The sequence below is a fragment of the Hipposideros armiger genome, unplaced genomic scaffold (assembly GCF_001890085.2).
Source record: "Hipposideros armiger isolate ML-2016 unplaced genomic scaffold, ASM189008v1 scaffold_618, whole genome shotgun sequence".
Taxonomy (NCBI): Eukaryota; Metazoa; Chordata; class Mammalia; order Chiroptera; family Hipposideridae; genus Hipposideros; species Hipposideros armiger.
The window spans coordinates 77,851-92,436 of record NW_017731968.1 but is presented as its reverse complement, the minus strand read 5'-3'; the positions used below and the strand labels follow the sequence as shown (position 1 = coordinate 92,436).

The 14,586-nt window shown below is 44.0% G+C and overlaps 1 protein-coding gene across 1 annotated transcript in view; it reads right to left on the bottom strand.

Moving 5' to 3' along the window:
• The window catches only part of LOC109372188 (uncharacterized), a 50,363-nt gene extending 36,493 nt beyond the window's left edge, over positions 1-13,870 (bottom strand). Inside the window, exons 1-3 of the mRNA XM_019625175.1 lie at positions 13,856-13,870; positions 13,157-13,428; positions 11,998-12,097 (exon numbers count right to left, since the gene is read on the bottom strand). Coding sequence (XP_019480720.1) covers positions 11,998-12,097; positions 13,157-13,186 — 130 coding nt within the window. The 5' untranslated portion in view covers positions 13,187-13,428; positions 13,856-13,870. The remainder of the gene's footprint in view (positions 1-11,997; positions 12,098-13,156; positions 13,429-13,855) is intronic.
• Between the last annotated feature and the right edge of the window lie 716 nt (positions 13,871-14,586).

Sequence of the window (14,586 nt, the reverse complement as noted above, 5' to 3'; positions counted from 1 at the left end):
TCCAGGTTGAGCTGTTGTTCAGCATCTTAGCTGTAGAGGGCAGTGTCACTGGCCCTCATATGTGGGATCCGAACCGGGGCCCTCTGGCGTCCCAAGCGAGTTCTTAACCAACGCGCCACTCGGCCGGCCCTCTTTCCATCTTCTTGTCCATAGTTTTAAGCATACTATAAACGCAAGTTCATATTCTGCTTTTTTTCATCTAAAATCATAACATTTTCATAAATGTCCATGGATATAATTGTTTTAGAATAGTGACTTATTTCTGTACTAAGTATTTTGGTTACTCTCACTGTTTTACTATTGTAAATGGGGCTGTAATTAATATCTTAGTGCTTAGAGAACAGGAACGTTTAACCAGAGATTGATAACCTTCTTGCAGCGTTGTCATTCCACTAGGGGTGTGCGTGTGTGTTGAGATGTTGTATTGGAGAAACTTTAATGTCCTTCCATCTTTAAATTCTGTGATTTTTCCACCTCCAGAAAAACCCCAAATGGTCCCACTTATAAGCCAACCAGATACCCAATGTCCAAACAAACCAGGGATATGTACTTCTCACATTTACTCAGGGCTATGAGGGATTTCAGAATCATGAAGACAAACCTAGGGCGCCAACTGTTGTTAACTATTAAAAAATATTGAAGACAGACATCCTACAGGGTGAAAAGCCGATGTCTAAGCATCGTGGCCCAAAACAGAAATGTTGTGAAAAGACCACCTTGGTGGCTTGACCCCAGCTGATTGGGAAGGTGTAAGGGGGGGAGGAGCTCAGGCACAGAAGGGGACATAGCGACAGGCTGCCACATGGAAATAGACGGGTACACACACCGAACTTCCCCCAAACACGACTGTGACACTGGCCGCTTGGTGTCACCCAAACAGCACTCCTGGGCTTGACCCTCCCAGGACGCCAAGACCGCGCTAGGTTTGTTCTATTAGTAACTACTTTATTCTACACAAGTTATAAATAATCCAAGATCTAATTTCTAGAATATCTATTATGTTGTCATTTTACTTCGAGTCATTTAATCCTCACAGTTACTCCCATTGAGGAGTTGCTTAACCTGTTTTTTGTAACATCCACCTAAACCCATTCTGTTGGCAATTAATGGCATTCATCTTCCGTGATAAACCAGCATCATATCTGGAGAAGGATGGAGAAAGGAAAAAGAAGAAAGCGTGCTCACCCATACAGCCATCTTCAAGTAGCTGCAAGCAGTCCACCAAAGAAATCAAGCCAGAAAGAATAAGAAATGTTCTAGATAAACAGGGGTGTGACCTGACCAGACTTGTGCTTTGCAAAGATCAGGCAACACAGAATAAAACCGAGGGCGGATTTAGGGGCCTGGAGAACTGGAGAACGAACGTAAGAGGCTGTTTTTTTCTTCCGCTCTGAGCCCTCTGTTCAAGCCCAGTTTCTTATCTCACAATGACCTCAGGTCATTTGGATCTCCCATCCGCCTCTCCTTATCTAAAAGCAAGCTTGTCATTATCCTCATGAAGGCATTAGTCTCTCTGCCTTCCTTATCGCCTCAAGGGCAACACAGCCCATTCTCTGAGGTCATGAAGGTTCAACTCCTCAGTCTCTTTTGGCCCCTGACTCTCCCTTCCTTCATCTTTCTTCTCCCCTTCTCCCTAGTTCTTCATGTCAACGCCTACTTCCACCACCACTTCTCTAAGTTGAAAGGGGTGGCTTGTTCAGCAGGATGACCTGGGAGTCAGAAAGGGGATATCATTAGAACTCTACTCAGCCTCACCCTTTCCACACCCATCTCCTTTCTTGCTGCCTCTATATTTTCCTTCATGTTTATTTTAACTGATTCCTTAAGAGGACAAGGGAGGGAACGGGAAGGAAAATGCCTCTGTGACTGACGCTCACCAGGACCACATTAGCCAGGTACCTGCCACCCACTGCACGACACTCTCCTCAGCGCTTCTGCCCAACAAGGACAGTACTTACCGTGCACTTTGCATTGCTCTAAGTTCCTTCCATTTCCTAACTCCCTGAGCCCTCACAGAGCCCGTGGGGAAGGTGCTAATTCACAGATGAGGAAAGCCAGAAGCAGGAGGCTAAAAAATGGCTTGTGATCACACAGCGTTAACTACAAAACCTGAGTTCAGCCCCAAAACTTGAGTCCATCTCCAGAGCCGTGTGCTTGGCCACCATTAGACTGCACTGGTTCCTGACATTTCCAGAACTTTCCTCCAGTTCCTCCCCCAACTTGCCCTCACCTGCAGTCTCTATATCGCTGGGCTCCTTGTCCCCGCTCTCCGCTGCCAGACTCCATTCGGAAGTGATTTCTCACTCTCTCTTTAACCCTCTGAACATTTACAGCCATTTTTCTGGTACGGTGCTTATTGCTTTCTATCTTGCATAAGCTACTCATGCCCTCCAGCCCTGGAAGGCTCCTCCCAGCACTCCTAGCTCTTCCCAGAAAAGGAACCTCTGGCACTCACAGCCAGCTGCCAGCCGGCCTCAGGCCCGGCCCACAGCCTCCGGAACCTGCTCCCAGGGCCCAGCCTGTCCCAGCAGCTCTGCTCCCCACAGTGGGGAGAAGAGGCCTCTGCTTTGATCCACTGGTCTGTTGGATAAATACTGGGAGCCTTTATGTACCACCTCCTACCTCCTACCAGCCCTGAGAATACACATGTGATCCTAATGACACCCCCTGCCTTACAGCTTTCATGTAGCAAAGCGAGTAGGGTTAGAAAGAGAATAAGAAACTGCAGAGCGCCAGGAGCAAGTGCTATGGAGAACAGGAGGTCAGGGTTAGGGAGGAAACCCCAGGGGGGGATGCAATTTTGAGTGAGTGGCCAGGGCCGGCCTCTGAGAAGGTGACATACTTGCAGGCACAGTGGGAGCTGGCTATGTGGGTTTGTGTACTCCAGGAATGGGGGAGCCCCTGGGGTGCAGAGAGAACATGGACAGATGGCCTTGCAGGCCCTGGAAGGGTTTACAAGAGGTAGCCGGGCAGTGGTTGTGGGTTTTGAGCTTTGGAGTGACAGGACCTGACTTTGGTTTTAAACTTGATTTATTATTCCTCGTTTCTCTCTCTCTAATTCCAACCCAAATCTTCTCCCCCAGGAAAGGAACTCCGTGCACGATCTTTACAACGCCCGCTCCCTCCTACCTGCGTTCACTCTGCGCCTTCACTTCAGCTGACACTTCCCTCCTCCATGCCTAGCCCCAGACACATCCGTTTTCCTGGACCTGGCCCAAATCCCACGGCTTCTCCCACCAAGCCTTCCAGGTTATTACAGCCCAGTGATGTCACCTGTAACCGTCTTTGCCTAACTAAGGTATCACTTTGTGTAATTACTGCCTTTGATTGAACTTGTTATGAAAGTATGTGTTGTTTGTCTGAAGAAACCACTAGCTCCCAGGTCATACCCCTTCGGATCAGAGGGGCCCCCTGGGGCACGGGGTGGATGAAGGAGCTTAAGGTCCAGCACATTTCTCATGCCTTTCTCTAATTGTCACCACTTAATTATCATAAGATGATTTCAAATATCTCTTAGGAAAACCATAGCTATCATAAAATGAGGCTGCAAAGGTAAAGGTAAGTTGGGCTTTATTGTTTTAATGCCTCCCAAGCCATTACGATTACTTATTCAGCACCTCGATAAGCTCACATACTTTAGCTATTGCCATAAAATAATTTTTTAAAAGCAAATGTTCTTTGTGCTATAGATGCTTTCTGTACCTTCCTGTTTTATATTCTTCCTGAGCAGTACTAGTCATCTCACATATTTTATTTCCACTTCTGGCTAATTACAATTTCTGGTTCCTCTAATGCAAATAATGTTGCTAATATTTTTTATTTCCAATTCTCTGAACATTTTTAAAGAATTTTAAAGATTTTTTTTATTGACCTAATGGCCCTTTGGAGTTCCAACTATAATAATCAATGCTGTTAGGGGCTTAGCAGGACTTATAAACACCTAACTTCTTAGTAGTAATAGAAGAAAAACAGCCAATTTAAAGGCTTTTAGTATCATAATGGGAAAAACACTCTACGCATCATTATTTACTCAGGGGCTACTAGGGAACCAAATTTCTGTTTTATAGTAAGGATTTCAGAGGAATTTTTTAGTATGTTAAAGACTTTTATGTACAAGATGCTGTACAATTTCTTCCTGGTCTAGTGTTTTCAAAGTTGAAGCATGTAACCTATTCTACATTAGTACCTATGAACTCCAAGAGGGCAGAAGTCGTATTTTCTTTTTCAGTGTAGCCACCTTGGAAAAGAGTATAGTAGTTACTCAGAAAGTTAAACATCAAGTTACCCTATGACCCAACAATTCGCCTCATGGGCATATATCTAAGAAAACTGAAAACATATGTCCACACAAAAATGTGTACACGAATGTCCATAGCAGCATTAATCATAATAGCCAAAAAGTGGAAATAACTTAAATGTCCATCAGTCGGTGAACTGGTAAACAAAGTGTTGTATATCCCTGCAATGGAATATTATTTGGCCATAAAAAGGAATGAACGACCTGCTATAACATGGATAAGCCTTGAAAACATTATGCTAAGGAAAGAAGTGAATCACAAAAGGGAGCGTATTGTATGACGCCACCTATACGGAGTGTCCAGAATAGGCAAATCCACGCAGACAGAAAGCAGGTTATTGGTCGCCAGGGGCTGGGGGAAGATGGAGTGGGAGTGACTGCTAATGGCTGTGGGGTTTGGGGAGGTGCTGATGAAAAGGTTCTGATATTAGGTAGTGATTATTGTACAACCGTGTAAATATGCTAAGTCCACTTAACTGCTCACCTTAAAAGGGTGAATGTTGTAGCATGTGAATTATAGATCATAATTCAAAATACACATTAAAACACTTTTAAACAACATCAGAAAAAAATAATCCTGCCCATTGCACTACAAGGAGGGCACCATTAAATGGCAGTAGGAAGGTTCTTAAATTATGAATGCCTAGATTTTGAGGCCAAGGGTTGTGTCTTCCTCATCTCTGGAAGTCCAGGAACTATTGTGCTTCCTAGCCTGTGTACTATACCCTCCGCATCAGTTAAGGCACTTCCCATTATCAGTTAAGGAAAATGCTACTCAAATTCACCTAAATAATAGAAGAATTATTGGTCCTTGTGACTGAGGACGTCCATATTTAGACTTCAGGTAAGGCTGGGTCATCAAGGACCCAACTGCTTTCCATGTCTCAGTTCTGCTCTTTGGACAGCTTTGACCTCTGCTGAGATTCCCTCTTGCTTCCAGTGGTTGCTAGAGCTATCTGCTTCCTCGTTCACTCGACATCCAGGAAGTGCTAACTGCTATTCTTTCTCCGGCTGACCTGGGTCTGGCACCACAACAAAATGAATTGCTGAATCCAACAGGGTGGTGCAGTGAGCAAAGCAAGACGCCCAGAGCTGAGCGGCAAAGACGAGGTGGTGTCCGTGCTGGGAAAAGAGAGCCACTCATCCAGAAACTGAAAGAAAAAGGGATAGATATACAGAAAGAAAGGGGTATTTATTCCACAGGAGGAGGAAGTCTAGGCTTTCAGTGCTGAGTATTTGTGGGGGTGGGGGATTGAAAATTCCTCCTTTTGGTGGGTCATGTTTAATATTACATGACAGAGTGCAGGCGTGATTTTCCAAAAGATCTCAGGTGAGATGCTTCAGGCTCTTTGTGGATCCGACAGGAGGCACTTTCCTGTGTAAGATGAGAGTTCGGCAATTAGGAATATTTTTTTAAAACAATGGTGAGCACTTGTTGTTTAAAACCAATCAGGGTCCACCCCTGGATGCTGGGTGGGGTCAATCCCACCAACATGACTTTTCCGTGAGAAAGAAGAATGAAAAGATGGTTGTTGAAGAAGGAAGTAGCCAAGTGTGCTGTGCTCTCCGAATTCATTCAGTGAATGAGTGAGAGAGGCAATAAGACAATAAGGGTGATTTCTGAGAGCAGCTCTCTCTCGAAGGAAGACAGGTATACAAAGACAGGACTTGTACACCTGAAACTAACAAAAAAACCCAAAAACTAAATAATAACAAAATAGATTCTCTGATTTCATATTAGATATCAATTTCCTTTGGATCACCAAAATCCTACATCAAATTTTTTACTATGAACATTAAAAATAATATAAAATTAAAAAAAAAAAAAAGAAAGACATGACTGGGATTGTGTTGGGAAGCCCTCAATCTCTTATAAATGTTTTTTTAGGCAAGAGGCCAGTTAAAAATGTGCTAGTTTTACCTTAAGTGCCATATTTCCCCATGTATAAGATGCACCTTTTTTTGAAAAATTTTGGGTCTAAAAATTGGATGTATCTTAAACAGTGATTGTAGATCATTGTCAAGTCATTTAAGAAGTGTGGCATTTCAAATGCCATAGATAGAACTAAGAATGAGGCAATATTATGAAGACAGCGATTCGTCATCAGATGACAGTAATGAGGAGTTGTATGAATTTTATGATGAATAAAACTTGAGTTCAATAACTTTATGTAACACGTTTTTTTTTCAAATTTCGGGCCCCAAAATTAAGGTGCGTCTTATACATGGGGGAAACCGGTAACTTATCTACTGATATATACCCCCCCTTTTTACATTTAGAGATCTGCACCTTAAAAAGAAAATAAATGAAATACTGCCAAGTAGCGAGATACGTCTTTCGCTGCTCACCAGGGCAGTTGGGAATTCATTTTCTCAGGGAAGACTGTTGGGAACAGCAGGGAAAACCGCAGAGCAAGACTTACTCAAGGAAAATCATCCAGAACAAATTCCAAAGCACTGAAGTTTCACCTTCAAAAGGGATATCAACTACCAACATTTTCTGTCTCCTCGTTCTACAACGGCCATCTTGCTTTCTGTTCCCAACATTTTGCCAAATTTAAAACTGGTTTCTCAACAACTGAATTTTTAAAAGGTGAATCAACACACTCAGTTTACAAATGTGTTCTCCAGTGTAAGGCAAGGCAGTTCAACAAACACCGGAACACAAGTTTCAGGGTCACTGGCTATGTGGCTGGAGCAAACAGCCCAAACTCTGTCCTTTCCCCTTAAAATGGTGGCGATAACATCCCCAAATAGGGCTCCATTGAAGAGCAACTGAAATAATGCCTGTAAACCACACAGCCCCGTGCTTAGAAAAATCACTCAATAAATACTTGTTGCTGGGTTCTAGTCATGATTATTCATAGGAAATGTGTTCCAAACACCGAAATGCAACCATTTATTTAAACTTAATATCCCCGTGACTCTAAAATGTATACATCTGAAAAATGAGGTAGAGCTTTCCTCATCTATCAGATGCAAAGCTGAGGACAGACATCTGTGTGCCGAAGCACAAAGCAAATTCCCTCATATCAACCGTCTCTACAACCTAAAGCCACCGATTTACAGGAACACATTCGCAGAGCAAGAGGAGAACTCGCTAACTCCATTGTTTAGCTGATATAACTATCAAGGCCCAGAAAGGCAATAGAGGGCAAAAATCAGGCCAATTAGCTAATGATCCAGCTACTCAAAGTAAATCTTAGAGCCTCCTCATAAAAGCATAAAAGTAATAATAGTAAGTAATAAGCAAATTACACACACACACACACACACACACACACACACACACACACACACACACAGCCAAAAAATGTATACACACCTGTATTAAAATTGTAATACTCAATATATACCGATAACAAAAGATGAATACAAGTCACGTTTGACTTCTGCAATTACAAGAGGTGCTCAAAGTGTCCAGACACTTCTGATGACAGCGAACCACTGCTTGAGCAATGTTGACCAAAGTGTCCACTTGTATATTTTTTTGGCACCCCCGGTATTTGCTATATATTCTACACATATTTATTAATTCCTTACATATACTGGGCACTGAGTATGTGCGTAAAAAGCAGCTTACAGTTTAATGCAACAATTCTGCAGAATTGACTTATGCTACACTTGGAACCCAAAGCAGAGGACCCAGACAATTCTCTCAGTTTAAACAGGGAGAGCCCTATGAGCCCACCCAGCCTGGGAAGGCTGCATGCTATGTGCCTGCTGACTGTGACCCACAAAAGACTGTCACATGTAGGGCAGCCAGAAAGCTCCCTCCCACTCCCACCACCTCCAGAGCAAGTCCAAAAGTCACACCCTAAGAGAAAGTCCCACCCAAATGGGACACCGATCAATCAAAGCCTGCTTTAAGACTTCCTCCTTTTAGTCTATAAAACTGACTGTCCTTTCGAGTCTTTTGAGTGGCTCTCAGAAGGACTGCAATAGTAGCTGACGCCCTTACTACAGATGGTCCCCGATTTAGGATGGTTCCACTTATGATTTATCAGCTTTACGAGGGTATAAAAGCAATACGCCTTCAGGAGAAACCATACTTGGAATTTGGAATTTTGATCTTTTCCCAGGCCCGTGATGTGTAGTATGATACTCTCTCCTGATGCTGGGCAGTGTCTGCGAGCCCCACTCCCAGCCAGCCAGGCGAGCCTGAGGGGGTGTTGTCAGCGTCTCTTGGGTATTGTGTGTTGTGTTTTCACATCCCATCATGTCTACAAAACGCGCAGCTGTCTCCCGCTTCTGGCGAGAAGAGGAAGGCAGTTACTCTCGAGATGGAAGTGTGGGCTAATGGACATGTCCCGAGCACGTGGACAGAGGCTGGGCTCAGCGCTGGTGTTCAGGACCTTAGGTGTGTTAAATGCGTTTTTGACTTACGATATTTTTTTTCAACTTACATGGGTGAACGGGGATGAAACCCCATTGTCAGTCGCGGAGCCTCTGTACAGAAAACTCTGAGTAAACAGACTTTGATGAACCCTGTAGGTGGCCTTTAACTTTTTGATAATCCTCAACTTCCGTCATCTACATGGTGAGTTAATATCAGTTGCGATCACTCCTCAAAATCAGATGTGGCACCTGTATTTCTTTTCCCTATCATTCCACACTCCTGTGTGTGGCCGTTTGCTTAGAAAAGAAAAGGGGACGAAGTTAGAGGTAGCTTGCACAGAGCAGCACAGAACCCAAGGTGCCTCCTTGGGAGTATCCTGCTTGGGAAGGTCTGTAACATGCATTTCTTGGGGCAAATGTTGAGGATTGCTGCAATTCAACTTTAATTCCACATCAGTGTGTTAAGTTAGTAAATGCTCTGTCCTCCCGGCAGTAATGGTTGTGCATTAACATTGCGAAACAGCGGCCTGAATAACTAAAGGCTGAGTCACTGCAGCAGACTCAATCAAAAGTATTATTGGTCCATCTGTCGATTCTATCGCCCCCATCCCATCTGACCAGACTCTCGGGTCCTCATTCTTCACGATGAATTCAAGCCTGCTCTCATCAGACCGAATCAAATTGATTAAACTCCCCTAGAAATTCTTACAGTTATAAGCCTTAGACAGAAGGAAAGAAAGGGAGGAAGAGGGGAGGAAAACAGGAAAGGAAGGAGGGAGGAAGAAAGGAAGACAAACCCCTGTTAGAGTCTTGCTGAAAATGGAGAGGAATATGATTGAAGATCCTTACAGGGACACGTCCTCCGCATTTTAATTTGAAAGGTGACCGTCAGGATGGCATATAATGCTGGTCAGTTTCTCTTTCACATTTCTCAGCCTTTACACAGAATTGCTACTGTGCTTCATGTATACGTACCCTCCAAATTTCCTAATCGATACTTGTGAACTATCACCCAATTCTGAATCAACCAAGTTTTTATAAAAAGGAAGACCTAGCAGTGTAACGCCCAGTCAGTGCAGTGGTCCTTTCTGTCATTTTGTGAAGTAAGACTGGGGAGTTTCACTGTTGGTATAAGATTATGAAATCTGACAGGAGGTATCAGCTTAAAACAAGCAACACCTTTCCGACACGTTATCCAGAACTGGCTGACTTATGGGATCACAGCGTCTCGTCTTTAGATGTCCGTACAAAGAATTGAGTTGAGGCCCATTGCGATTCCCACAGGTGGGAAGTTAGACAAGGTGACGTCTCTAAGTCTTTCCAACTTGAAAATTTAAATAAGATTTCAAAGACAAAACATAAATACAGAAAAAGAAGGAAAGAATAGGGGGTGGGGAAGTTAGGAGGAAAAAAAGGTTCCAATTATGATCACAGTTGCAAAAGGCTGACCCCACAGGAGGCCACTGCTTTGGAGTGCCTGTCACACTGTAGGTTCCCAGGATAGGAACCTTGGGCTGATTACGCAGTCGGGCTGGGATGCAGCCTCTCGTTGGCTCTGTTTGGATACACTGTTGACCTGTTGGCTGTGACACCAGCAGGAGTGTTCCCACAGCACAAAATGGGCCACCTGGTGACTCCGAAGGTGTTCCTCAGCCAGAGGCCCAAATCGTGTCCAGGTCGGGTCAGGGCTGAGGGCTGGTTCCAGACAGGAAGCCAGGGTGCTCAGGCCCTGAAGTGGGGAGCACAGCACTCCCAGGATGAAGCTAAGAGCCCTCTGACGATCTAGCGACTCTGCCTTCCTCCACGCACTTTATCATCCAAACCACCCTTCACACCCTCACCAAAAACGGGAATATTTGTAAAACGATGCACATGAAACAAGAAAACAAAGTTCAGTTTTGCTCAAAAGTAAACAAGAATGAGAAGGCTAATATTGCTTATTTGAAAAAGAAAATAAAACAGTAGATTCATTTCTGACATCTAATCATTTTTAAACATATTTACTACAGCAATGGATGTTGAAAGCAGTGGCTAACAAACAAAACACACAGCATAACTGGCCTGCCTATGAGGGGTGCGGTGTCCACTGCTAGTTGTTTAGGCAAAATCGTTTCCCTAGTTCATCCTCACTCAGACAATTTCAGTGTTTACAGGAATGGCCACATGTCCAGGTAGAAAAACCTATAGTCACCAGACTCTCTTGCAGCCAAAGGTGACAGGGGCACATGAATTGGGGCCACCAGGCCTATGTTTACTGGGGTTCCTGAAATGTTCCGAACTTGATATACCCTTAGCCTTCCTCCTTCATCTTCCTTCTTAATTGCTAGAATACTGACTTTATTCTTGGATGCTCAGCAGGTATGCATGAGGGGCAGCAAAGCAGATGAGCCTAGCCGGGGGAAGGCCGCTGCCCTGGACATGAAATGACCACCTCCATGCTTTTTGCAAGAAAAAATAAACCCCTGATTTGTTTAGTAGTGTCCAAGTTTCCATCACTCTCAGCTACATCAATCCCAAGTAGACAGTGGGGATCAAAAAACACCATCATTTCCCCAACTTCTTCAGGTTTTATTCACATCAAGTTGTTCCCTTTGTTTTCAGCTAAAGGAGAAAGATGTACTGGGGCCTTCACTGCAGCCACCTGACCCATCAACAGGAAGACAGGTTTGGGGTCCTGTCACTTTGGTGACAAAGGTGAAACTAAACAATAGTCATTTCATCGTACATCTCTTCCAAGATGAGCTACTGAATTCAACATCTTATTGACTGCGACAGAAACCAAATGCCCAGGATAACGATGCCAGTATGTTTCCTATGTTCTTGTCAGTAGGAAACTATTCTAGAATTAATACATCGAGTTGATTGCATTGTATATTGTCTGATTACAAGGTTACCCCACACCATTCTTCAACTACTTAGAGCAAGCAAAACGTAAATTTCAATGTAAAAGCAAGGAAATCAGAGAAATCAATGTAGAAGCGAGGAAATGATTTACACGGAGAGATTCATGTATTTCAGAGGGACTCCAGCTTCCAATGGACCAGCGACACCAAACGCGTTTTGGACAGAAAACTTACAGGCTAGGCACCTTTGGTCATTCAGAGCCCAGAAGTGAAATTTTTCACACCCAGTTCCTGGAATTAGAATCATTACCCTTTTAATTGCTCATCCCTCGTTTATAGAATCAGCGGTATTAATAATGGTCTGTCTCCGTCACTCGTCAGCGACAAGAAGCAGACCAAAGTCAGTGTGACTTCCTGCTTCTACTCCTCCGCTTAAACAGTGTTGCAGAGCTTTGCTGGGCAAACTTCAAAGCCATTTAAATAGACACCGTTATCCACTCATGTACGGGAACTGATTACCTTTCGGAAATAGCGTAACCAAGTTCGGAACCCCATTCTCCCATCCCAGACGAGAACTGTCAACTCTCCCGATGGTGAGATTGTCCAAGTCCATCCAAGCCTACGGAAAATGTGGGCAGGCAATGACTTCTGTGAGCGCAGTAGAAGGGAAGAAAGAAACAGAGCTGGTCAGGTGTGACAAACGCTTTGGCTGCTGATTCCCCCTCCGTCTCCTTGCCCATCTCCCAAAGTAGCTACTGAAAAAACAAGGTGTTCCCTTGTCCCGCCACCCTTGCATCTCAGAGGCCATGAGACCCCCTTCTGCCCAAACAGATGTACGGTGGAGGGACTTCCGGGAAAGATTTTTGTTTCTGGGTAAAAGGAGATGGCAAGTTCTTTCCTCTTGTCATCTTGACAGACCCCTGCTTCTGCACTTGTAAGGTAGTGTAAAGACTTGCTGTCTGTAGGTGTGGTGACCATTTGATGACCATGAAGCAACAAAACTACAAAAACTAAACGTGCTACAGATATGGGAGTGGACGGAAAGGAAGAGCACAGGACCTGCAAGACATTAAGTCACCAACCTACCTGGAAACACCTACCTCTAAATGTCTTACTAAGTTTATAATAAATGTCCTTTCTTAACAGGTAGATTGTTCCACCCAGCTCTAGTATTCTACATCTAAACAAAGCACATACTGACTCAGATTAAGCATTGGGACCTACAAAATTATAGGGGCCCTGTTATAAAAATATAAGACAAAGGTAACTCAAGAACAATGCAACAGCAACAGCCAAACCCATGAATAACCAGTCTAACACAGCTTGTTCATTCATGGAAATATTTACCTGGCAGAGTAAGAATCTCCTGGAACAATTCCAGGGCTCCTCTGCGTCCAGGTCAATTGAGAATAAACGCTCAACTTCTCTGAATTTCAAAACACCCCGTTCACTGAGAAAGGGCTTACACACACTACAGCCCCAGCCGTAACACCAAGGATATCATGAGAATTGTTTCTTGTATTTATAGAGCAAACATCTCTGAAGAGATTGATCATTTCATTTTGTTTTAATAATAATTAATCTTTGCAATATCCTGGTGGGGGGGAGGAGGGATAAAGGATAATTGCTACAATTTTAGAGGGAAAGGGATACAAAGAACATGAAAGGAAGCAATTACCTTTAAACCACGGCCAAAAGGTAGCCCCATGTAGAGACAGCCAGTAAACCAGCCGAGGTTGGATTCCAGGACCTTAAATCCCACTCTAGCCTCTGTCCCTCAGGCACTTTCCTGATGATGCAGCACAGGATCCAAGTGAGTCCCTCAGCGCCTGCACCTCCCGGGAACAAGGCCAGGACACACACAGAGAACACAGATGGAAAAGGTGAACCAAACCAGCTCATTCAAATCACTGTAATTAAGGCCCCCTAGTCATTGCTTGACTCCTAAATCTTTGGAATAAAAAAAACAGAAAAGGAGAAAAAAAGTATAAGGAAAGTGACAATACAAAGGAATAAACAAGAGCTCTTAAAAGGCAGAGAGATTTTCCAATAATGTCTACAAGTAAGCAAAAATGGAATAAGTAGGAATAGCAGAAAAGGAAGAAATATTTTAGAAATAGATTAAGAACTATTTGAGAGTGAACTGAGGTTAAGTCAGCATCTTATTTTCATTTGTTAATAAGGCATGCTACAGCTCTTTCCAAGTATGTGAAGTGGCTTGAAATAAAGTTTACATAAACCAGAAGGTCTTTAGACTATAAATAACACTGCCCAGGCGCAAACGCTTGGCCACGTGACTTGACCTCTCACTGCCTCAAGTTTACCGATCAACTTTATTGTGGGATCAAGGATGGCACCGGCCTCAAAAGGCTCTTACCTCATTTAAGATAAGTTTTTCAGGGCCGGCCGAGTGGCGCGATGGTTAAGAACTCGCTTGGGACGCCAGAGGGCCCCGGTTCAGATCCCACATATGAGGGCCAGTGACACTGCCCTCCACAGCTAAGATGCTGAACAGCAGCTCAACCTGGAGCTGGGCTGCCGTGAGTCGCCAGCGACGGCGTGGGCTGCAGTCCCTGTGGCAGTGGATTGCCATGGGCTACCGTGTGTGGCCAGCAGCCAGCGTGAGCGGCCAGCAGCCGCAGTGAGCGGCCGTCCAGAAGCCGGCGACTGATCTGCCTCGCCCGGGAAGAGCGCAATGATGGTGCCAACTTGGGCCAGTAAAGCAACATCCTCCACAACTAGATTGAAGAACAAAACGACAGCAACTTGTCTGTTCCCCTTTCCCCAATTCCCCAGCACTGTTCCCATCCCCCCAATTCCCCAATAAAAAAATCTTTAAAAAAAAAAAAAAAAGATAAATTTTTCAGAGGAAGCTCAGAGACCCCCAAGCAGGACAAATGCCCAAAAAAAAAACCCCCCCAAAAAACAACGTACACCTAGGCATATTGTTTTCAAACTACAGAGAACCACAAAGAGAAAATCCTGAAAGAAGCTGAGGGGGTTGGGTACACCTTACCTATAGAGGAACAAAAATAATAATTACACCTTATTTCTCCTCAGAAATCATGAAGCAGGAAGACAGTGAAAAGGCAGATCTAAAGTATTGGG